The sequence below is a fragment of the Oncorhynchus gorbuscha genome, linkage group LG20 (genome assembly GCF_021184085.1).
Source record: "Oncorhynchus gorbuscha isolate QuinsamMale2020 ecotype Even-year linkage group LG20, OgorEven_v1.0, whole genome shotgun sequence".
NCBI classification, from domain to species: Eukaryota; Metazoa; Chordata; class Actinopteri; order Salmoniformes; family Salmonidae; genus Oncorhynchus; species Oncorhynchus gorbuscha.
This window is the reverse complement of record NC_060192.1, coordinates 23,868,309-23,891,752: the sequence shown is the minus strand read 5'-3', so window position 1 is coordinate 23,891,752 and position 23,444 is coordinate 23,868,309. Positions and strand designations below refer to the sequence as shown.

The window sequence follows — 23,444 nt, the reverse complement described above, 5'->3', positions numbered from 1 at the left end:
GCACACCATTGAGGAGCATTTGGATCAGTCCATTACAGCGGCGTGCATAGTGCGGTAAGAGAACTGGAGTTCACACAGGGGATTGTTCTCACGCTCCACTCAGTAATGTTTCCAGTTAGTCACAGATGTTACAGATGTAGGAAATCATAATAGCACATGAAACATGACCACAAAACAGACAGGCCCAAATTTAGCAGGACTGCTGCCTTAAACTCTCAAACCTCTCAACTGGCTGGCCCGGTCTGTCAATGACTGTCTGGGTCACATTTCACTCGGTTTACACTAGTTGGAAAGCTTGAACTGTATCATAAAGTCCTCCAATTTCTCTCTTGAAGAATACTCTGATGTGTTGAGACAGGCTTGATACAGTAAACAAGATCCCATTACCCAACCTGGCAACCACAATGGATACTGTGGTGAACTGTATACAAACAAACACCTGTTGAAACAAGCAGGCAGTCAGCCCCTCAGAACAGCTGACTAAACTCCTGTCCACTGGCTCAGTCTGTACACAGGGGCAGACCACACAATGCTCAGGTCATGGTTCAGCTAGGGCCAGATGGTTCTCCTGTTCAGGTCATGTGGTCAGGACAAAGTCCAGGACCTAGCTGTAGACTACAGATGTAGGATCAGGATTGGATCACTCTTTTGTTGCTGAAAATGTTCCTGCATTGCAGGAAATGCAGACTTGTAGTATTTTCAAGGTTTTAAAAAGCATTCAAAAGTTTGTAATTTCCATTTTAAAATGTAAGACTTGATTTGCCTTAACAAAAAATGTATCAACCCCTGCTGGAAGATTTTCCTGCTTTAGGAGACTGGCTCAAATTAAGATCCTACATCTGTACAAGACTGACCCAGAACTTTTCCTGGTCAGTTTACATGATCAGGAAAAAAATCCTTGCTCTATATAATTTCAAGGCATCTAATTCAGGAGAGATAAACCATAGACTAAGAGTACTGAGGACTGACGGTGCAAACAGGAAGTGATGTCATAGTATGCCGACAGACATACTCACCAAGTACGCCCAGACGGTAGTTCATGGTGACCACGATGACGTTGCCGTAGGCTGCGAGGACGCTGGCGTCGAACATGTTTCCCGCCCCCTCCATGTAGGAGCCGCCATGAATGAACAACATCACTGGCTTCTTCCGACGGTCACGGATATCTGTGGGGAAGAGAGGGACACACACACACACACACACACACACACACACACACACACACACACACACACACACACACACACACACACACACACACACACACACACACACACACACACACACACACACACACACACACACACACACACACACACACACACACACACACACACACACACACACACACACACAGGATGAGAGAAAGAGACAGAAGTAGAACAACTTTAGATTCTGAGGAACAGATGACACAACTTTTAGTGTATTTACAAAAAAATCACCCACAGGAATGTCCACAGAACATCATTCACTCCACTCATATATCCATTTCTGCTTATGTGCCATTCAATCTCCCTTTTCTACTGTGGCCTCTCATCTTCAACTAAACTACATGACCAAAGGTATATGGACACCTCTCATTCCAAAATCACAGGCATGATTTTTACAAATCTTTATTTAACTAGGCAAGTCAGTTAAGAACACATTCTTATGTCCAATGATGGCCTAGAAACAGTGGGTTAACAGCCTTGCTCAGAACGACAGATTTTTACCTTGTCAGCTCAGGGATTTGATTTTGCAACTTTTTGGTTATTAGTCCAACACTCTAACCACTTGGATACCTGCTGGTTACTAGCCCAATACTCTAACCACTTGGCTACTGTTGTGGAATTATCAGAATTAGTTGAGTAACATAGATAAGATGTGTTATTTTCATGATATGCTTATGAGTTATTTCTCATAAGAATGTATTTTGTTGTACTATAGTGGTGGCCATTGGCAGTTATCTGTTCTATGTCAGGACTAAGTTGCATGGGCCACAGAGAGGGGAGAGGTCAAAGTGTCATCATGTGTAAACATATCTTTTACTCCCTACCTTTTTCCCAGTGGGAAAAGGAGGGTTGCAGTGTCTGGAATCATTCTATGCTCCCTCTAATGTTGCTTTTATCTTAACCTATAGCCTCACCCTCCTCTCCATGAGTTTGTCCAGGAGGTTGTATTTTGAGTTGGTTGTATCTAAATGACAATTTGATATATGCCTGTTGATATGGAGGATTTGGTTTATGGTTCTGGGGTTTGGGAAAGGAGACAAAGCTGAACGATGAATTATGTCTATGCTGTCTGACTATGTGTGTCTTTGCTATTAAAAGGAACTCAGTTGCATTATAAGGGGGCTCTCAGAGAATTCACTGAGACACTGAATTTATCTGAGAGTCACAGGACTGTGATAGAGCTCATATAATTAAAGATGGACTTTTATAACTAACTCTGACGTGTGTGTGTGGTTTGCTCCCATGATTTGGTAAATAGAGGAAATTCCCACGACATTTGGCGACGAGGAGGGGATGTGGATCTTCACTCGGTGACCGTTCCTACGATCTAGGTAAATAAATTGTGCACGAGGGATCCCCTAAAACTTGGGATCTCAGGGAGAACCACACTTCGGGAACGAAGCAGATGGACCAACCTTTGATCCAAGAGGAAGCGAGCCGAGTGGATACCACATCTCGAACTGAGTTTTTTTAAAGAAAAAAGTGAGCGAACCACACATGGATTTGAAGTCGAGATTTTAATTATGCCTGTTACGTATACTCTGAGCATGAATTCCTTTGTAAGGAAGGCACCTTGGCGGCGTAAGCAGGGCCGCGTCAGAGGAGAGTAATCTGGGGGTTTTGTGGACTCAAAAAATACTCTGCGCTGTCCGGTTGCCAGTGACCAAGAGCCCTCCTGACACTGAATTGATCACAGTGGGGATTTGGTGAGGTCTGTCGGGGTGATGGGCCAGGGGGTCTGTGTGTTCTAGGTGAAACACGGCACTTGGTGAAGCCCTATTGGAAGAAGGACCTCATTCTGTGTGTCTGTGTGATTTGTCTAAGTGACCCTCAGACGTGGTGAAATCCAATGATTTTAAATATGCTAGCCAGGTATGCTTTGGGTTACTCTGTGTGAGTGGGACCGTTCTGTGTGAGCGGGGTAGGGTTTACTCTGTGTGGGCAAACCTTTTGATGTCCTGTGTGGACGTCTGAACAAGTTCTATGTGAAAATCTGACCAATCCTGTGTGGATGATCCTGAAAGTTCTGTGTGAGTACCTAAGATTTTTAAAGTTTTATATAGATTCTGTGAATTATTTGAAATTATGATAAATGGTATGTGTGTATAAAGTAATGCGGAGAATGATTAGATACAATTTAAACCAACCATTCGTAGACGTACGTAGGTTTTGAGTTGATATCTTAAATGGATAATTTGATAAAGATTACGTTTTTAAGCACTATTAAAATAATCTACAAAATCTGGGAAATTGAGCTCTAGAAACTGATTAGTGTCCACTTTTGGTTCTTCTTTTGGTTCTTCTTACCCTAACGATGTAACTATAGAACGCATATTGGATTATCTCCGTCTGGGTGAAACATGTTCATTTAAACTGCCCTTAAGGTCTGAACATGTTATAATTTTTCTTCCCAGTATGAGAGAAGTTGCGGGATTTATTGAATAAACTGTTTTCCATAAAGTTATAAAGAGAATTTGAGGGATGCTCGATGTAATTTATAATGTTGTACAAAGCCTAAGGTTTTCCATCAAACTAATTATCATTGCGTGATTAATGTGATGTAGTAAAGTAATTGAAAGACGTTGCATAAGTAAACATAATCTACTTTTAATTAAAAGGCGCAATATCTGTTTCCTAGTCATTAGTGTCGATTTTATTCTTTGATTGCTAATAAGTGTAATTTGGAATTTGAGAATCATGGCTGGAATTTGAGAATCATAGCTGGAGTAACGTTTGTACTATTAAAATTGGGCTATTATTCTTCTGGGAATTACCGATAGTGAGTAATTTTAGTTTCTGCAATAGCAGTAGTGGTTCAGTGGTAGAATTCTCGCCTGCCACGCGGGAGGCCCGAGTTCCATTCCCAGTCGTGGCGCTGGCTGGATTCAGAGTTTTTGATTGTAAATAATCTATTTGTATGTTTTGCCTGGAAAGTTATGGTCGCTAGTGTTTGTATAAGAGATAAATTGAACGTTTTCAGTAGATTGTTTAGGTTAAATTGAGACTAATTCAATTAAAAATAATAATGAAGCGAATTCTGATGCAAGACGATGTCTGTTCACTAAATGATCTGCTGGAATAATGTATTGAGAATTGGGTCGTATTTAAATGACTGTATCAATAGAGAAGACGGTTCCCTAAGTTAAAGACATTCAGAATGATAGCGGGGAGAGAATGGCGATAGGAAAGTGGTTACCGAAATGTTTTTCATTCTTATAGATTGACTGACGCATGTTATAATTTTTGGCGCTGCGTGTGTTATTTTTTAAAGAAATAGGATACATTTCATAAGTGTGAAGAGAAAAGAGAAGAGGAAGTTATAAAGTTGGGTTTTAATCTTACGATAGAGGTAAGGAAAAAATGTTGAAATGAGAGGGGTTATATTTTTGCCCAACTGGGGGAAAAAGAAAGTATGGAAGAGAGTTAGTTGGCTACTAATTGTCAGGGAAAGTTGCTGGAGGCAGGTAGATTGTTGTAGAATAACGTAAATTTGCATTATTAGTTTGAATATACAATAACCTTACTCTAATTGTTTTGACCGTTGTTCAGGTACATTTTTTTCTGTATTTCTAGCAGCTGATTCGCTAGGTGGGCATCATAGATTTGTGGCGTTTATATTTACTGTATTAGGCTATGAGAATTGGGAGACTGGATGTCTGAATCATAAAACATCGTACGGATAGATTCTGATGGTTATTGACTCTTGGTTTGATTGTTTAAGTAACACCAGTTCATTTGAGCAGGAAAGTTCACGTAGTCTAACAGTATAGTATGTTTCCATTATGTGGAACAATGTCAGGTCATTAAAGATGGTTGCTGGATTGAATAGTACGCCAACCTGTTGACAGAAGACTGAATGGGTATGAATGTTGAAAAGCAAGATTGGGCCAAAGACTAAACTAGTATGTTAAGTGGGGGAGTATCATAGATGTTAATTATGGATGTGCTATAGTAGTGAGTTCTTGTGTAGTCTGTTATTTGCATGAATTTATCACTGTATCATCTGCATACATTGGAATTTCAGACCCTGTACAGACTAAAGGAAGATCATTAATGGATGTGCTGAACAGTATTGACCTTTATGGATATCAGTGGGGGGAAAAAATAAGTTTATTTTGTATTTTTACGATGATGAGACAGCACCGACTTTTGAAGGATTTTAGATTTGTTTAAAAAAATTAGGATTGGTTTTTACTCAATTTATATCGACAGATTGAAATTATTAGTTTGCTGATTAAGAGGTTTTTTTTTAGGAATTGATTTAACTTAATTAAACATTGTATCATGCATATACATTGATTTGATTAAAACTTCTGATTCATGATTTGAGGTACAGTGGAATTATTAGGTTTGGTTTATAGTTTCACGTTTGAGTTTCTGAGTCATGTAGTGTAAATGAATAACAAATGTTTTTTTGTTTTCTCCGGGAAAATGGATATTTCACTGTCTCTCTCTGGAATGTGTCCAGGGACGATACTCTTGGGGAGAGTGAGTGAAGGGAGGCCATAAACTACCACATTGGTGGGGGCCAGGAAGTTTTTTGTTGTAGTTCAAAGGTATTATAGGGGCACTTTTATTTTATTTTCTGACTTTTCATGACACACGCAAATTATTTTGATAAAGGAATGTTCTGGGAACATGGAAATACAACAATGTTTGGAACTAGTTGATTATTGTTTGCAAATTGTTTCATATAGTGCAAAACACTGCTTTGGAGGGTTTTGTATGACCTATGACCTTGTGATGACTTTCCGTTGTGGCTTGATCACCCGCATTGGAAAGCCATTTGGATAATGAAATTATGGTCATTTGTAATACTGCTTTCAAAATAATTTGTGAAATTGGTAAATATGTTTCTTATCCATATGTGTAATTTGGACCAGTGTGAAGAGGGAGTAGGGCATTGCTTTTAACTAAGGGTATGCTGCTTTAAGTCTATTTTCCTATGACCATAGGGGTTAAATAATTTTTCTTTGTGGAGTTTTTTTTCAGTTTAGTGATTTTAATTTGATTAGGATTAGCTGAAATGTTGTTTTATATTTGTTTTCAGTTTTGTTTTACATTACTCTCATACGGAGAGATGTATATAAAACATGGGGGAGAATTCCGTTTTTTGAGGGTTTGAATTAAAGTTATACAATTTAAGTGATATGTGAATGAGTGTATTGTATTGCTGAGTGTATTGTATTGTTGAGTGTATTGTATTGTTGAGTGTACTGTATTGTTGTGTTTGTTTTGTTCTATTCCCGAAAGATATAGGTCTAATTTCTTGATCCTTGGCTCTACAATGGAGTTGACAGTGAGATGGGGAGTATAAACCAATTTGAAATAATATATCTTAATCTTATATCTTAATGCATGGAAGAGATCATTTGGACCGAATGGTGTGTGTACCTCAAAACCCTCTCTACCTGGCTGAAGAAGAGAGACAAAGGCATTGAAGGAGGCTTTCCTAACCACTTCTACCGAGAGAAAAGAACCAAGCCAGAAATTGGTGTACAGTATCAGATCTAAGCTATCAACTGCTTTTCTTTCATGGTTCTGTCATACTGTGATGAGTCCACTTGGAGTGATCATGGAGAAAGATCTGTTCTAACATTTTCTTGTGATGCTGGTATAATGTTTGACGAATGGACAAGACATGAGTGGTAAAGATGAGACATTGAAATTGGGACATTATCATGGGCCGTCCACTTTGAACTGTAAAGCTATCTGAAGAAAAAAAAAAGATGCCAGAAGATGCCGTGCCTGTGTAAGGGGGGTTTAATCAAACTGTACCATTAAAATTGTTTATACTTTTGTGGTATCAGATTGATTGAAGAGGTCTACACCATGTAAATTGTAGTAATTTAGATTAAGAATGCATTGAGATACTGATCTGTATTAAAATCATGATTAAAAAAGTTAATAGTAGAATTATGGGAGGATTATACTGTATGTAAATCTGCTAATATTGATGTGTGTTAAATTGAGGTTTTTACTTTAAGTGATAATGACCCATTTGAATCACTGAGGAATGTTGGATAAATAGTTGGGTTGTTACTTATGATTTGGAATATGAATGATTTCACTGCCCTATTCTCTATTCCTGAGTATATTTCTGAGCATGAGGACTTAGAGGGATGTCTGTCCTATATGTTGTGAGGAGGCCTGTGTTTAGACACTGTTTCTCATGTAACTTAAAGAGCATAAATATGTTATGTCTTTATTTTCCTCAAATGGATTAATCTATATGTTTAAACAGGTGCAAGTCTGTATTATGGTATAAACATTGTAAACTCAGTTTCTGACGGGTGAATACTTACATTGAAGGGATTTGATTCTTTATTATCTTAACATTTTGATTATGGATTTTTAAATTGTATTATATACTCTACTGTTAGTAAGGTGCCATGTTACTATTCTGATTCCCTTGAGAGGGGAATGTTGTGGAATTATCAGAATTAGTTGAGTAACATAGATAAGATGTGTTATTTTCATGATATGCTTATGAGTTATTTCTCATAAGAATGTATTTTGTTGTACTATAGTGGTGGCCATTGGCAGTTATCTGTTCTATGTCAGGACTAAGTTGCATGGGCCACAGAGAGGGGAGAGGTCAAAGTGTCATCATGTGTAAACATATCTTGCAGTGTCTGGAATCATTCTATGCTCCCTCTAATGTTGCTTTTATCTTAACTTATAGCCTCACCCTCCTCTCCGTGAGTTTGTCCAGGAGGTTTTATTTTGAGTTGGTTGTATCTAAATGACAATTTGATATATGCCTGTTGATATGGAGGATTTGGTTTATGGTTCTGGGGTTTGGGAAAGGAGACAAAGCTGAACGATGAATTATGTCTATGCTGTCTGACTATGTGTGTCTTTGCTATTAAAAGGAACTCAGTTGCATTGTATGGGGGCTCTCAGAGAATTCACTGAGAGACACTGAATTTATCTTAGAGTCACAGGATTGTGATAGAGCTCATATAATTAAAGATGGACTTTTATAACTAACTCTGACGTGTGTGTGGTTTGCTCCCATGATTTGGTAAGTAGAGGAAATTTCCACGACACTACCTGCTGGTTACTAGCCCAATATTCTAACCACTTGGCTACCTGCTGGTTACTAGTCCAACACTCTAAACACTTGGCTACCTGCTGGTTACTAGCCCAACACTCTAACCACTTGGCTACCTGCTGGTTACTAGTCCAACACTCTAACCACTTGGATACCTGCTGGTTACTAGCCCAACACTCTAACCACTTGGATACCTGCTGGTTACTAGCCCAATACTCTAACCACTTGGCTACCTTCTGGTTACTAGTCCAACACTCTAACCACTTGGATACCTGCTGGTTATTAGTCCAACACTCTAACCACTTGGATACCTGCTGGTTATTATTCCAACACTCTAACCACTTGGATACCTGTTGGTTACTAGCCCTATACTCTAACCACTTGGCTACCTGCTGGTTATTAGTCCAACACTCTAACCACTTGGATACCTGCTGGTTATTAGTCCAACACTCTAAACACTTGGTTACCTGCTGGTTACTAGCCCAATACTCCAACCACTTGGCTACCTGCTGGTTACTAGCCCAACACTCTAACCACTTGGCTACCTGCTGGTTACTAGTCCAACACTCTAACCACTTGGTTACCTGCTGGTTACTAGCCCAACACTCTCACCACTTGGCTACCAGCTGGTTACTAGTCCAACACTCTAACCACTTGGCTACCTGCTGGTTACTAGCCCAACACTCTAACCACTTGGCTAACTGCTGGTTACTAGCCCAAAACTCTAAACACTTGGCTACCTGCTGGTTACTAGCCCAACACTCTAACCACTTGGCTACCTGCTGGTTACTAGCCCAACACTCTAACCACTTGGCTACCTGCTGGTTACTAGCCCAACACTCTAACCACTTGGCTACCTGCCGCCCCTAGCGGGAGTGGTCCCCCCTTTGCTGCTATAACAGCCTCCAATTTTCTAGGAAGGATTTCACTAGATGTCAGAACATTGTTAAAGGGACTTGCTTCCATTCAGCAACATTAGTGAGGTCGGGCACGGAGGTTGGGTAATTAGGCCTGACTCGCAGTTGACGTCCCAATTCATCTTAAAGGTGTTCAATGGGTTTGAGGTCAGGGCTCGGTGCAGACCAGTCAAGTTATTCCACACCGATCTCGACAAACCATTTCTGAATGGACCTCGCTTTGTGCACGGGGGCATTGTAATGCTGATGGGCCTTCCCCAAACTGTTGCCACAATGTTGGAAGCACAGAATCATCTAGAATGTCATTGTATTCTGTAGCTTTAAGATTTCACTTCAGTGGAACTAAGGGGTCTAGTCTGAATCATGAAAAACAGCCCCAGACCATTATTCCTCCTCCACCAAACTTTACAGTTGGCACTATGCAATGGGGCAGGTAGCGTTCTCCTGGCATCTGCCAAACACAGATTTATCCGTCGGAGTGCCAGATGGTGAAGCGTGATTCATTACTCCAGAGAATGCGTTTCCACTGCTCCAGAGTGCAATGGTGGCAAGTTCTACACCACTCCAGCCAACGCTTGGCATTGTGCATGGTGACCTTAGGCTTGTGTGCGGCTGCTCGGCCATGGAAACCCATTTCATGAAGCTACCGACGAACAGTTCTTGTGCTGATGTTGCTTCCAGAGGCAGTTTGGAACTTGGTATTGAGTGTTGCAACCGAGGACAGACATTCCCACTTTTACAATAACAGCAATTTACAATTGACCAGGGCACCTCTAGCAGGGCAGAAATTGAACGAACTGACTTGTCAGTGAGCCCTTCTGTAAGGCCATTCTACTGCCAAGGTTTGTCTATGGAGATCACATGGCTATGTGCTGTCATGCCTTGGTCATAGTATTTTGTGTTTTCGTTATATATTTGGTCAGGCCAGGGTGTGACATCGGTTTATTTTGTTGTGTTTCGTATTGGGGTTTTGTAGGCATTGGGATTGCGGCTGAGTAGGGGTGTAGCATAGGTTTGGCTGCCTGAGGCGGTTCTCAATCAGAGTCAGGTGATTCTCGTTGTCTCTGATTGGGAAACACATTTAGGTAGCCTGGGTTTCACTGTGTATTTCGTGGGTGATTGTTCCTGTCTCTGTGTAGTGTTCACCAGATAGGCTGTAATAGGTTTTCGCGTTTCGTTTGTTGTTTTTGTATAGTAAGTTATTTCATGTCTCGTTCACCTTTATTAAAGAACATGAGTAACCACCACGCTGCATTTTGTTCCGACTCTCCTTCAACTGACGAACGCCGTTACATGTGCTCAATTTTATACACCTGTCAGCAACGGGTGTGGCTGAAATAGCCAAATCCACTAATTTGAAGGGGTGCCGACATACTTTTGTATATGCAGTGTATATCCCCAAAGTCTGAAAGGTAAGCTTCTTCTCCTCATTCCTGACCTTCAAACTGAACTGAGAACTGAGAGGACATTATAAGTGAAAGCTATAGTGTGGGAACCTATCCAGTGCTTAGCCATATTAGATGTTAGAACATGGTGGTAGTGCTGTGGCAGTCTATGTATGTTTCTGTCCCCTCTTGTAGTGCTGTGCAACAAGTCTCCCTGGGTCCCCTCTCTCTGTGGAATTATGGCACCGTCTGTAAATCTCACTGTCCCCTCTGGCGAGTTATGGTACAGTCTGCCACTGTCTCTCCTACTGTCCTCTCTGTAGTATGCTGTTACGGTCTGGGTTTCACAGGGTCCCCCCTCTCTGTGACGTGCTGTGGTATGGTCTGTGTGTCTTTAGTAGGGCGGAGCTGCCAGTGCTGCCCAGTTAGCCTAGCGTCTGCCCTGTGGATAATTCATATGAGAAGCCAGACTAAGAGGAAACATAAATAACAGCACAGCATCTGTTTAGCCTGATGAGCTTCTGGAGTGGGAGATGAGAAAAGAGACAGGGGGATGGAGATAGAGAGAGAGATGGGAAAAGACACAGAGGGAGAGAGATGAGTAAATAAATAATGTAGAGAACGATGGGAAAAGAGAGAGAGAAAGGGGAGAGAGAGAGAGAGATAGAGAGAAAGAGATATGCACAGAGGCAGAGAGAAAGAATGCGTGTGTGTGAGAGAGAGAGAGAGAGAGAGAGAGAGAGAGAGAGAGAGAGAGAGAGAGAGAGAGAGAGAGAGAGAGAGAGAGAGAGAGAGAGAGAGAGAGAGAGAGAGAGAGAGAGAGAGAGAGAGAGAGAGAGAGAGAGAGGGAGAGAGAGAGAGAGAGAGAGAGAGGAGTAGAAAGAGTAATGTCACAAGAAAATGGTGGGACAGGATGAGATCAAATAAACCGTTACAAAGTTGTACATGGCAAGGTCTCTTCACGGACACAGAGATGCATGTAGGAAACTTCACACACGTGAGCACACGGACACACACACACACATAGGCAGCTCCGATGCTGAGTCGCTATGGAAACTGCCTCTTCTCTCTCTAATAGAACCGCACCAGCCATTCCATTGCACTGACTCACTCTGAGCCTGTTGCCGTGGTAACACATTCTACTCACGTATTTGCATCACAACCTGAATCTCCGGTTACACAAGCACCAGAGTGCATCACACACACACACACGCACAGCCGCACTTGCATGTGCACACACACACCACTGCGTCAACACACACACATGCAGTCATCCTTCATAGAACATATTACAGTGCACTCGAGAGACTAAATACATTAAAGCCCTGACACACACACACAAATGATTTCCCCATCTCTCTTATGCAACCAACTTCGCATATGCGCACAATTATACAGCAATGGAGTGCGCACGCACACACACATGCATACACACACACTCCATTCCCTTTCTCTCCAGTGTATTGTGTGTCTCTAGTGATTTCCCAGAGGAGATGTAAACAAGTTCAATTATCCCAGCATTACCAGGCCAACAGAGCCCTTGGTGTGACGCCTGGCTAATGGATCAGCTCTCCTCTCTGTCACCAGGCAGTCACACACCACAAGCACATGACAAACAACACACACACAGAGACAGACAGCGACAGAGACATTGACAGAGAGGGACGCTCAGCACTGGACTGGAGAGTGTCACTCTTCTCCAGCAGAGCTAGGACATCTAGAGCACCAGGTACTTTGTCTCTGAGAGTGTTGCTGTGGACGCCTGAGTGCTCTGTGTGTTTGTGAGCATGTGTTACCTCTGAAGGATGTAGGCCTTTGTGACAATCTATCTCGCTGTTCACCCACATAAAGCATTCAAATACCTCTGTGTGAATGGGAGCTAAGTGAACGCAGCGATTTGAGTTTATTACGTGTCCGCGTGTGAGCGCACGAGCCTAGCATGACGGCACGATAATGTACACGGTGCCGTATGTGTGTGTGTCTGTGCACGTGCTCAGGCTGACTAACAGAGGAAGGAGATGGGATGTGTGTTAGAGCCACCTGCAGGACTCTCCAGGTGTACGTGTCTCCTCAGAGAGACATTTCACGATGTGACTGACTCACATCGGGACATCCAGGAGGTTAACACTCCATCCAAACATGTCATTAACCTACGTTAGATAACGTTGACTACCCAACGTTACTTACACGCCCAGTCACAGGGACAGCATGTAATATGTATATAATATGTATGTACTATGCATGTAATATGTATATAATATGTATGTACTATGCATGTAATATGTATATAATATGTATGTACTATGCATGTAATATGTATAAAATATGTATGTACTATGCATGTCATATGTATATAATATGTATGTACTATGCATGTAATATGTATATAATATGTATGTACTATGCATGTAATATGTATATAATATGTATGTACTATGCATGTAATATGTATATAATATGTATGTACTATGCATGTAATATGTATATCATATTAATATGGGGGTTATGGGTCCATCTGATAGGTTGACTGCACCATACATATTGTGGATATTCTGTAGATCATAGACATTGTATGCAGCTGTTCATCACTCTGTACAGTACCTGGAACTCATTCATTGAAGGTCTTTCTAAGCATGAGCACAAGAGCTAACCCTGTAGCAGGGGTCTGGACTGACCCAGTCAGACTAGTCCATCCTCCTCCACATTTAATAGATTGGTTGAACAGTGCAGAAGAGAACCTCCCCCTCAGTTTTTTCTTCTTCTCGTCAAGACCAGTACATAGGGGATCTAGTTTGGGGCGTTCATTTTAGGCCCGCTACAGTGCGTTAGGTTAGGTTTGTCATGCCTTCCCCTTCCCTGTGTTGTGTGGGTGCTGATGCCCCTGTTTGTATGTGATGGAGTGTGTGTTGGTGTAGGATGTGTATGTGAAAGAAAGTGATGTAGAGTGATTTAGTGTCTGTGTACTGTATGTGTGACTTCACACGTGTTAGTACATGATACGAGTGCATATGTTAGTGCATGATAAGAGTACATGATAAGAGTGCATATGCTAGTGCATGATAAGAGTGCATGATAAGAAGGCATGTGTTTGTGCATGATAAGAGTGCATGATAAGAAGGCATGTGTTTGTGCATGATAAGAGTGCATAATAAGAGTGCATGATAAGAGTTCATGATAAGAGTGCATATGCTAGTGCATGATAAGAGTGCATGATAAGAAGGCATGTGTTTGTGCATGATAAGAGTGCATAATAAGAGTGCATGATAAGAGTTCATGTGTGCATGTGGGAGGGGAGCAGAGAGAACTGTCTCACTCAGCCACCATCAGCCTACATCCCAGGCCTACAGGGCCAAAATGGCCCTCACTGTCCTGCCTGCTTCAAAACAGCCCCTGAAACACTGGCACACTATTCCTCTCCTCTCCTCTCCTCTCCTCTCCTCTCCTCTCCTCTCCTCTCCTCTCCTCTCCTCTCCTCTCCTCTCCTCTCCTCTCCTCTCCTCTCCTCTCCTCTCCTCTCCTCTCCTCTCCTCTCCTCTCCTCTCCTCTCCTCTTCATAACCTGCCACTCTCCCTCTCCCCTTCTCTCTGCCTTTCTTCTGCTGCTGCTCTCTCTCCCCCTCCACCCTTGCTGCTGTTGCTTCCCCCTCTCCCCCTCCACCCTACTACTCCCCCATCGTTACTGCGCTCCCCCTCCACCCTTGCTGCTCTCTCCCCCTTCACCCTTGCGGCTCTCTCCCCCTCCCCTTGCTGCTCTCTCCCCTCTCCACACTTGCTGCTCTCTCCCCCTCCACCCTTGCTGCTCTCTCCCCCTCCACCCTTCCCCCTGCTACCCTTGCTCTTCCCCCTCCACCCTTGCTGCTCTCTCCCCCTCCACCCTTGCTGCTCTCTCCTCCCTCCACCCTTGCTGCTCTCTCCCCCTCCACCCTTGCTGCTCTCTCCCCCTCCACCCTTGCTGCTCTCTCCTCCCCCTCCACCCTTGCTGCTCTCTCCTCCCTCCACCCTTGCTGCTCTCTCCCCCTCCACCCTTGCTGCTCTCTCCCCCTCCACCCTTGCTGCTCTCTCCCCCTCCACCCTTGCTGCTCTCTCCCCCTCCACCCTTGCTGCTCTCTCCTCCCTCCACCCTTGCTGCTCTCTCCCCCTCCACCCTTGCTGCTCTCTCCCCCTCCACCCTTGCTGCTCTCTCCCCCTCCACCCTAGCTGCTCTCTCCCCCTCCACCCTTGTTGCTCTCTCCCCCTCCACCCTTGCTGCTCTCTCCCCCTCCACCCTTGCTGCTCTCTCCCCCTCCACCCTTGCTGCTCTCTCCTCCCTCCACCCTTGCTGCTCTCTCCCCCTCCACCCTTGCTGCTCTCTCTTCCCTCCACCCTTGCTGCTCTCTCCCCCTCCACCCTTGCTGCTCTCTCCTCCCTCCACCCTTGCTGCTCTCTCCCCCTCCACCCTTGCTGCTCTCTCCCCCTCCACCCTTGCTGCTCTCTCCCCCTCCACCATAGCTGCTCTCTCCCCCTCCACCCTTGTTGCTCTCTCCCCCTCCACCCTTGCTGCTCTCTCCCCCTCCACCCTTGCTGCTCTCTCTCCCCCTCCACCCTTGCTGCTCTCTCCTCCCTCCACCCTTGCTGCTCTCTCCCCCTCCACCCTTGCTGCTCTCTCTTCCCTCCACCCTTGCTGCTCTCTCCCCCTCCACCCTTGCTGCTCTCTCCCCCTCCACCCTTGCTGCTCTCTCCTCCCTCCACCCTTGCTGCTCTCTCCCCCTCCACCCTTGCTGCTCTCTCCCCCTCCACCCTTGCTGCTCTCTCCCCCTCCACCCTTGCTGCTCTCTCCCCCTCCACCCTTGCTGCTCTCTCCCCCTCCACCCTTGCTGCATTTCTCTCCCTTCATCTCAGCCTTACTAGTCTCTTGATATTGGACTTCATTCTCTCTCACTTCCTCTCTTCTTTACCTCTCTCTTTCTCACTATTTTCCATCCTAGTCTCCCACTCATCCACCCTCTCTTCCTCCCTCTCTCTCTCACTTTCAAAGCTCTATAAATGTCATTTCATCATGCACTTGTCTTCATCACCACTATATTTTTCCATTTTCTCCCCTTCCTCGCCCTCCCCTGTGCTCTCAGCGCTCCCCTTTCCCTTTCTCTTTCATCTCTCTCCTGTCATTCTGCTCCTCTCCTCCAGATTCCTGTACGCATCCTTCCCTCTCTTTTCACCGTTAAGAAACCGCACAATTGGATTAGCTAGATCTGTCTCTTTTTAAACCATAGCAATTAGAGACGGCAGAGAAACGAACGCGGAAACAGCAAACACACCTTACCACATACAATCAAGCACAAACACACACACACAGCCCGAGTGGATGCAAACACACACACACAACAGTAAAACGTCTGATCTTTCAGACCTCTTGATTATATAAAGACAAGGCATCATTCCCCTGGCTAGTTTTAACAACTAGTTACATGGTTTCCTAGATGTGTAATGTTTGTGGGACAGTAAACCTCACCGCTTGGAATCGTATCCAAATGCCAGCACCCCCCTACAAACAAACTGTAATGCCTTTACTGTAAAAACCCACCTATTCCCCAACAAATAGTCAAATAAAGAAATGGTCAAGTGGATCAATCAAAAGACCCAATCTACACAATGCAGTTAAAGAACATCTATTAAGCAAAATATAAATTATTCACCTTTTGGATGGTGTAAGACAGAGGACAGTCAAAACAGCATGATTTGTAAAAAGTGATATGCAAATCAAATTTGACTATATACCAAAAAAGGAGAAAATGGCTGTGGCAGGGGTGTGTGGAACAATTGAGGTTTGTGTGTGTGTGTGTGTGTGTGTGTGTGTGTGTGTGTGTGTGTGTGTGTGTGTGTGTGTGTGTGTGTGTGTGTGTGTGTGTGTGTGTGTGTGTGTGTGTGTGTGGTTGTGTGTGCGAGAGAAAGACAGAGAAAAAGACAGAGAGAAAGACAGAGAAAGACAGAGAGAGAAACAGCGAGAGAAAGACAGAGAAAAAGACAGAGAGAAAGACAGAGAAAGACAGAGAGAGAAACAGCGAGAGAAAGACAGAGACAGAGAAAGACAGAGAGAGAAACAGCGAGAGAAAGACAGAGACAGAGAAAGACAGAGAGAGAAACAGCGAGAGAAAGACAGAGAAAAAGACAGAGAGAAAGACAGAGAAAGACAGAGAGAGAAACAGCGAGAGAAAGACAGAGACAGAGAAAGACAGAGAGAGAAACAGCGAGAGAAAGACAGAGACAGAGAAAGACAGAGAGAGAAACAGCGAGAGAAAGACAGAGACAGAGAAAGACAGAGAGAGAAACAGCGAGAGAAAGACAGAGACAGAGAAAGACAGAGAGAGAAACTGAGCAAGAGAAAGACAGAGAGAGAAACAGCGAGAGAAAGACAGAGAGAAAGACAGAGAAAGACAGAGAGAGAAACAGCGAGAGAAAGACAGAGAAAAAGACAGAGAGAAAGACAGAGAAAGACAGAGAGAGAAACAGCGAGAGAAAGACAGAGACAGAGAAAGACAGAGAGAGAAACAGCGAGAGAAAGACAGAGACAGAGAAAGACAGAGAGAGAAACAGCGAGAGAAAGACAGAGAAAAAGACAGAGAGAAAGACAGAGAAAGACAGAGAGAGAAACAGCGAGAGAAAGACAGAGAAAAAGACAGAGAGAAAGACAGAGAAAGACAGAGAGAGAAACAGCGAGAGAAAGACAGAGACAGAGAAAGACAGAGAGAGAAACAGCGAGAGAAAGACAGAGACAGAGAAAGACAGAGAGAGAAACAGCGAGAGAAAGACAGAGACAGAGAAAGACAGAGAGAGAAACAGCGAGAGAAAGACAGAGACAGAGAAAGACAGAGAGAGAAACTGAGCAAGAGAAAGACAGAGAGAGAAACAGCGAGAGAAAGACAGAGACAGAGAAAGACAGAGAGAGAAACTGAGCAAGAGAAAGACAGAGACAGAGAAAGACAGAGAGAGAAACTGAGCAAGAGAAAGACAGAGACAGAGAAAGACAGAGAGAGAAACTGAGCAAGAGAGAGAGATAGCGAAGAAAAAAGCTAGATGAGAGAGATGATAGATGAGAGGGGAGTATGTCTGTCCATATCAGTCTACTTCACAACATTAACGTTGAGTTATCTATTCTAGCTAGCTTTTAGCTATGGTATCAAATATAATATATTATGTGTATATTATTATACTTATTACATTTTTGTGAGACGATTACAATGAATGAGATAATAGTAATAGTGATTACACTTACAGACACCAACATATAATGTCAGTTGGTTATTCTATCCCCTCCAAAAGTTTGAAAAATACCACAAAAGGGTTAAACATGCTGCAAAAATACCTTCATCCCTTGGTTTGTTCATTGTAGACTCATCGTGTTTTTTTGTGAGAGGACCTAAGGTTCAGAAAAAAGGGAGGAAAAAGAGAAAAGAGAAAATTGAAAAAGATTTCACTTTGCTGAAAACAAAAAAGAAACCAAGGGAGGAGCAAAAATGGCAAACCAGCAAGAGACTAGCGTTGCACGGTATACCGGTTACCACGGTAACATCACCATACCAAAACATCACCATACTCCTGATACATTTTTTTGAATACCGTAGTACTGTTTCATATGATACTGACTTTTTCAGCCCTAGTGATCTAAAAAACCTTCTACAAAATGTTTAAATTCAGTTGAATATAAGCGACAGCCACTAGTCTCTGGTATGCACAGGTCCAGTCATATCCACTTCACTTTCATGCTCACATCACGTGTAGCAGCTGTAATCAGCCAGCATAACCCCCTACCAGCTATAACCATAACTACCAGCCCTCATTCACCCGCTTCTCTCCTTCTGCTCTTCATGAGCATCTATTCCTCAGTCAGTTCAAAAATATATCATTTAGCCATGATGGAGACGGGGATGCAGACCCTGATGGGTCTGTTGTTAGTTGTACATTCCTTACATTGGAGCAACACGCAGAGCGAGCAATGATGATACATCACCTGTTATAATCAAGAGCACAGACCAGTCTGAGTTTGAAGTTCACTGTCAAGCAGCCTTTTGAGTGCCAGAGGGGTAAAATGGAGCACTGCTTGGTGACAGGCCTGCTTGCAGCTTTTACAACAGAGAAAACGGCTTGTCTCCAGCCTAAACAGTAGAGAAATATGACCCATATTAACGGAGATACCTTTTCGTCTTTCGATTGGGATTTGTGCGCACTTTAAATAGTTTCACAAACCATGTCTCCCACGTACCCAATTATTAGTTTGGAAAAAACAATGTTGTTCAGTCATGACACCTACCTAGCTAACAACCTGGTAACCTGACAGTAGGTTTAAGCTAATTTGGCACAGGAAGAAAGGAAAAGGTTCTGCTACTCATGAGATGTGCTTCAAAGGTAGGATTCATATGGGCCTAATGGACGCCTAAACTATACTGAAAAAAAACATAAATGCAACATGTAAAGTGTTGGTCCCATGTTTCATGAGCTGAAATAAAAGATCCCAGAAATGTTCCATAATCACAAAAAGCTTATTTAGCTGAAATTTTATTCAACCATTTTTGCACAATTCCGAGAAGCTGAAAATGTCCCAGTTCTTCCATGGCCTGCATACTCACCAGACATGTCACCCATTGAACATGTTTGGGATGCTCTGGATTGACGTGTACAACAGCGTGCTCCAGTTCCCGCCAATATCCAACAACTTCTGCACAGCCATTGAAGAGGAGTGGGACAACATTCCACAGGCCACAATCAACAGCCTGATCAACTCAATGAGATGAGTCGTGCTGCATGATGGTGGTCACACCGGATACTGACTGGTTGTCTGATCCACGCCCCTACTTGTAAAAAAAATAAAAAGGCATCTGTAACCAACAGATGCATGTCTGTATTCCCAGTCACGTGACATCCATAGATTAGAGCCTCATGAATTGATTTACATTGAATGATTTCCTTCTATGAATTGTAACTCAGAAAAATAGAAAAAATTGTTACGTGTTGCATTTATATTTTTGTTCAGTATATATAGAAAAATGGATTTCTTTCTGGTGATATTCTGTTTGGTGCATAACGCTTTAACGTTGGAAAAGTTTTTGTGTTTGTAGGAGAGAGAGAGAGTGGTGTGTGTGTGTGTTAACTGAAGAGTAGAATGTTTCAGACAGTGTTTTCCCCTTACTGACACAATGACAAGCAGATCATTATGCAGTGTTTTCCCTTTACTGACACAATGACAGGCAGATCATTATGCAGTGTTTTCCCCTTACTGACACAACGACAAGCAGATCATTATGCAGTGTTTTCCCCTTACTGACACAACAACAAGCAGATCATTATGCAGTGTTTTCCCCTTACTGACACAATAACAAGCAGATCATTATGCAGTGTTTTCCCCTTACTGACACATCATTATGCAGTGTTTTCCCCCGACTGACACAATGACAAGCAGATCATTATGCAGTGTTTTCCCCTTACTGACACAATAACAAGCAGATCATTATGCAGTGTTTTCCCCTTACTGACACAACAACAAGCAGATCATTATGCAGTGTTTTCCCTTTACTGACACAATAGCAAGCAGATCATTATGCAGTGTTTTCCCTTACTGACACAATGACAGGCAGATCATTATGCAGTGTTTTCCCCCGACTGACACAATAACAAGCAAATCATTATGCAGTGTTTTCCCCTTACTGACACATCATTATGCAGTGTTTTCCCTTACTGACACAATGACAAGCAGATCATTATGCAGTGTTTTCCCCCAACTGACACAATAACAAGCAAATCATTATGCAGTGTTTTCCCCTTACTGACACATCATTATGCAGTGTTTTCCCCTTACTGACACAATGACAAGCAGATCATTATGCAGTGTTTTCCCCTTACTGACACAACAACAAGCAGATCATTATGCAGTGTTTTCTCTTTACTGACACAATAGCAAGCAGATCATTATGCAGTGTTTTCCCTTACTGAGACAATGACAGGCAGATCATTATGCAGTGTTTTCCCCTTACTGACACATCATTATGCAGTGTTTTCCCCTTACTGACACATCATTATGCAGTGTTTTCCCCCGACTGACACAATAACAAGCAGATCATTATGCAGTGTTTTCCCCTTACTGACACAATAACAAGCAGATCATTATGCAGTGTTTTCCCCTTACTGACACAATAACAAGCAGATCATAACGCTGTTTTTTTCCCCTTACTGACACAATAACAAGCAGATCATTATGCAGTGTTTTCCCCCGACTGACACAATAACAAGCAAATCATTATGCAGTGTTTTCCCTTACTGACACAATGACAAGCAGATCATTATGCAGTGTTTTCCCCCGACTGACACAATAACAAGCAGATCATTATGCAGTGTTTTCCCCTTACTGACACAATAACAAGCAGATCATTATGCAGTGTTTTCCCCCGTCTGACACAATAACAAGCAAATCATTATGCAGTGTTTTCCCTTACTGACACAATGACAAGCAGATCATTATGCAGTGTTTTTCCCCGACTGACACAATAACAAGCAGATCATTATGCAGTGTTTTCCCTTACTGACACAATGACAAGCAGATCATTATGCAGTGTTTTCCCCCGACTGACACAATAACAAGCAGATCATTATGCAGTGTTTTCCCTTACTGACACAATAACAAGCAGATCATTATGCAGTGTTTTCCCTTACTGACACAATGACAAGCAGATCATTATGCAGTGTTTTCCCCCGACTGACACAATAACAAGCAGATCATTATGCAGTGTTTTCCCTTACTGACACAATAACAAGCAGATCATTATGCAGTGTTTTCCCCTGACTGACACAATAACAAGCAAATAATTATGCAGTGTTTTCCCTTACTAACACAATGACAAGCAGATCATTATGCAGTGTTTTCCCTTACTGACACAATGACAAGCAGATCATTATGCAGTGTTTTCCCCTTACTGACACAATAACAAGCAGATCATTATGCAGTGTTTTCCCCCGACTGACACAATAACAAGCAGATCATTATGCAGTGTTTTCCCCTTACTGACACATCATTATGCAGTGTTTTCCCTTACTGACACAATAACAAGCAGATCATTATGCAGTGTTTTCCCCCGACTGACACAATAACAAGCAGATCATTATGCAGTGTTTTCCCTTACTGACACAATAACAAGCAGATCATTATGCAGTGTTTTCCCCTGACTGACACAATAACAAGCAAATAATTATGCAGTGTTTTCCCTTACTAACACAATGACAAGCAGATCATTATGCAGTGTTTTCCCTTACTGACACAATGACAAGCAGATCATTATGCAGTGTTTTCCCCTTACTGACACAATAACAAGCAGATCATTATGCAGTGTTTTCCCCCGACTGACACAATAACAAGCAGATCATTATGCAGTGTTTTCCCCTTACTGACACATCATTATGCAGTGTTTTCCCTTACTGACACAATAACAAGCAGATCATTATGCAGTGTTTTCCCCCTTACTGACACAATAACAAGCAGATCATTATGCAGTGTTTTCCCTTACTGACACAATAACAAGCAGATCATTATGCAGTGTTTTCCCCCTTACTGACACAATAACAAGCAGATCATTATGCAGTGTTTTCCCCTTACTGACACAATAACAAGCAGATCATTATGCAGTGTTTTCCCCTTACTGACACAATAACAAGCAGATCATTATGCATGTATATTCCTCCAGCCATATCACAGGTAGGCCTTTGCAAATATGAGCAAATCAGACATAATATCTAGTATTATATTATGCACTTAACAGTGTGAAGTTAAATGAAATGTGTTGTATTGAGTAGAAGTGTGAATTTCAGTGAAGGGTTTTTGGAGAATGTTTTGAAAATGGATGCCAGGTCACAGATTCAGATTCATTCATATCATGATACTTGGCCTGGTGTCGTATCATTTGTTAAAATGTTGTTATTGTAACAACACAACAAGAGACTATCTTCTCTCTCATTTACAAAAGACTCCCAAACAACCGAAAGCCAAACGTAAGAGAGCATTACAAACACAGCTTGTCCTGCGGAGACAGCCCCCAAACTAGTCTGTTTCACTGCACAGGATCTAGTTGAGAGGTGCCTGCTGAAAGACCCTAGAGAACATTTCCCATTTATTCCCTACACATCAGTGCTTTGTAGAGGAAAATCAATGAGGAGAATCAAGCCATCATTCTTTGTGGTTAGAAGGCAGGCAGGAGAATGCCAACCCATCATGGCGCATCTGCCCACTCAGCCCCTTAGCTCAATGCTACAGCCCTCAGGCTACAGCGTATCCGGGCCCTCATCACGTCCACAGGGTATGTCCTGCCAGGATACACAACTACATTCGGAGGATGACCAGGGACATACACATACACACACACGCACGCATAAAAATAAGCACACACAATTCACAAATTCATACACACAAAAACATCCCATCCAGAGACATCAATGCCCTCGTTAGAATGTCCCTCCATCCTCCTGAGTATCCCTATAGGGAGCCTGGCAGGGGGTGGTGGTTCAGTATTTACACAGCCATGTGAGGGCTTCTGACAGGGCTCCCCTACGCCAAGGTCACACAGGTGGCCCACATTAAGCTTTAATGTTAACAGTGGTTAAACGTTCCATAGGGGACAGCCAATAACAAGCATTATCAGAGTGACCCCCCCCCACCCTTCTGGCACGCCGCTCTCTTTAAGCCTGGCCGATAGGGATCCTGTTCATTTGTTTATTGTCTCGATCTGTCAGTGGAGCGCTACATGGCCGGCACAATCACTACACGGCTTTTATAGTCCCTCTCAATCACTTTTAGGATTCAGCACGCTATCCTGTCCCCACACCCGACACACACGCACACACACACACGCACACACACACGC

The 23,444-nt window shown here is 42.9% G+C and overlaps 1 protein-coding gene across 2 annotated transcripts in view; it reads right to left on the bottom strand.

Moving 5' to 3' along the window:
- Positions 1-23,444, bottom strand: part of LOC124007250 (neuroligin-2-like) — a 97,489-nt gene that overhangs the window by 34,936 nt on the left and 39,109 nt on the right. Inside the window, exons 3-4 of one of the 2 annotated variants that reach the window (XM_046317680.1) lie at positions 17,909-17,962; positions 1,017-1,166 (exon numbers count right to left, since the gene is read on the bottom strand). In XM_046317680.1, coding sequence (XP_046173636.1) covers positions 1,017-1,166; positions 17,909-17,962 — 204 coding nt within the window. The remainder of the gene's footprint in view (positions 1-1,016; positions 1,167-17,908; positions 17,963-23,444) is intronic. The other variant, XM_046317681.1, reaches the window with a different exon arrangement.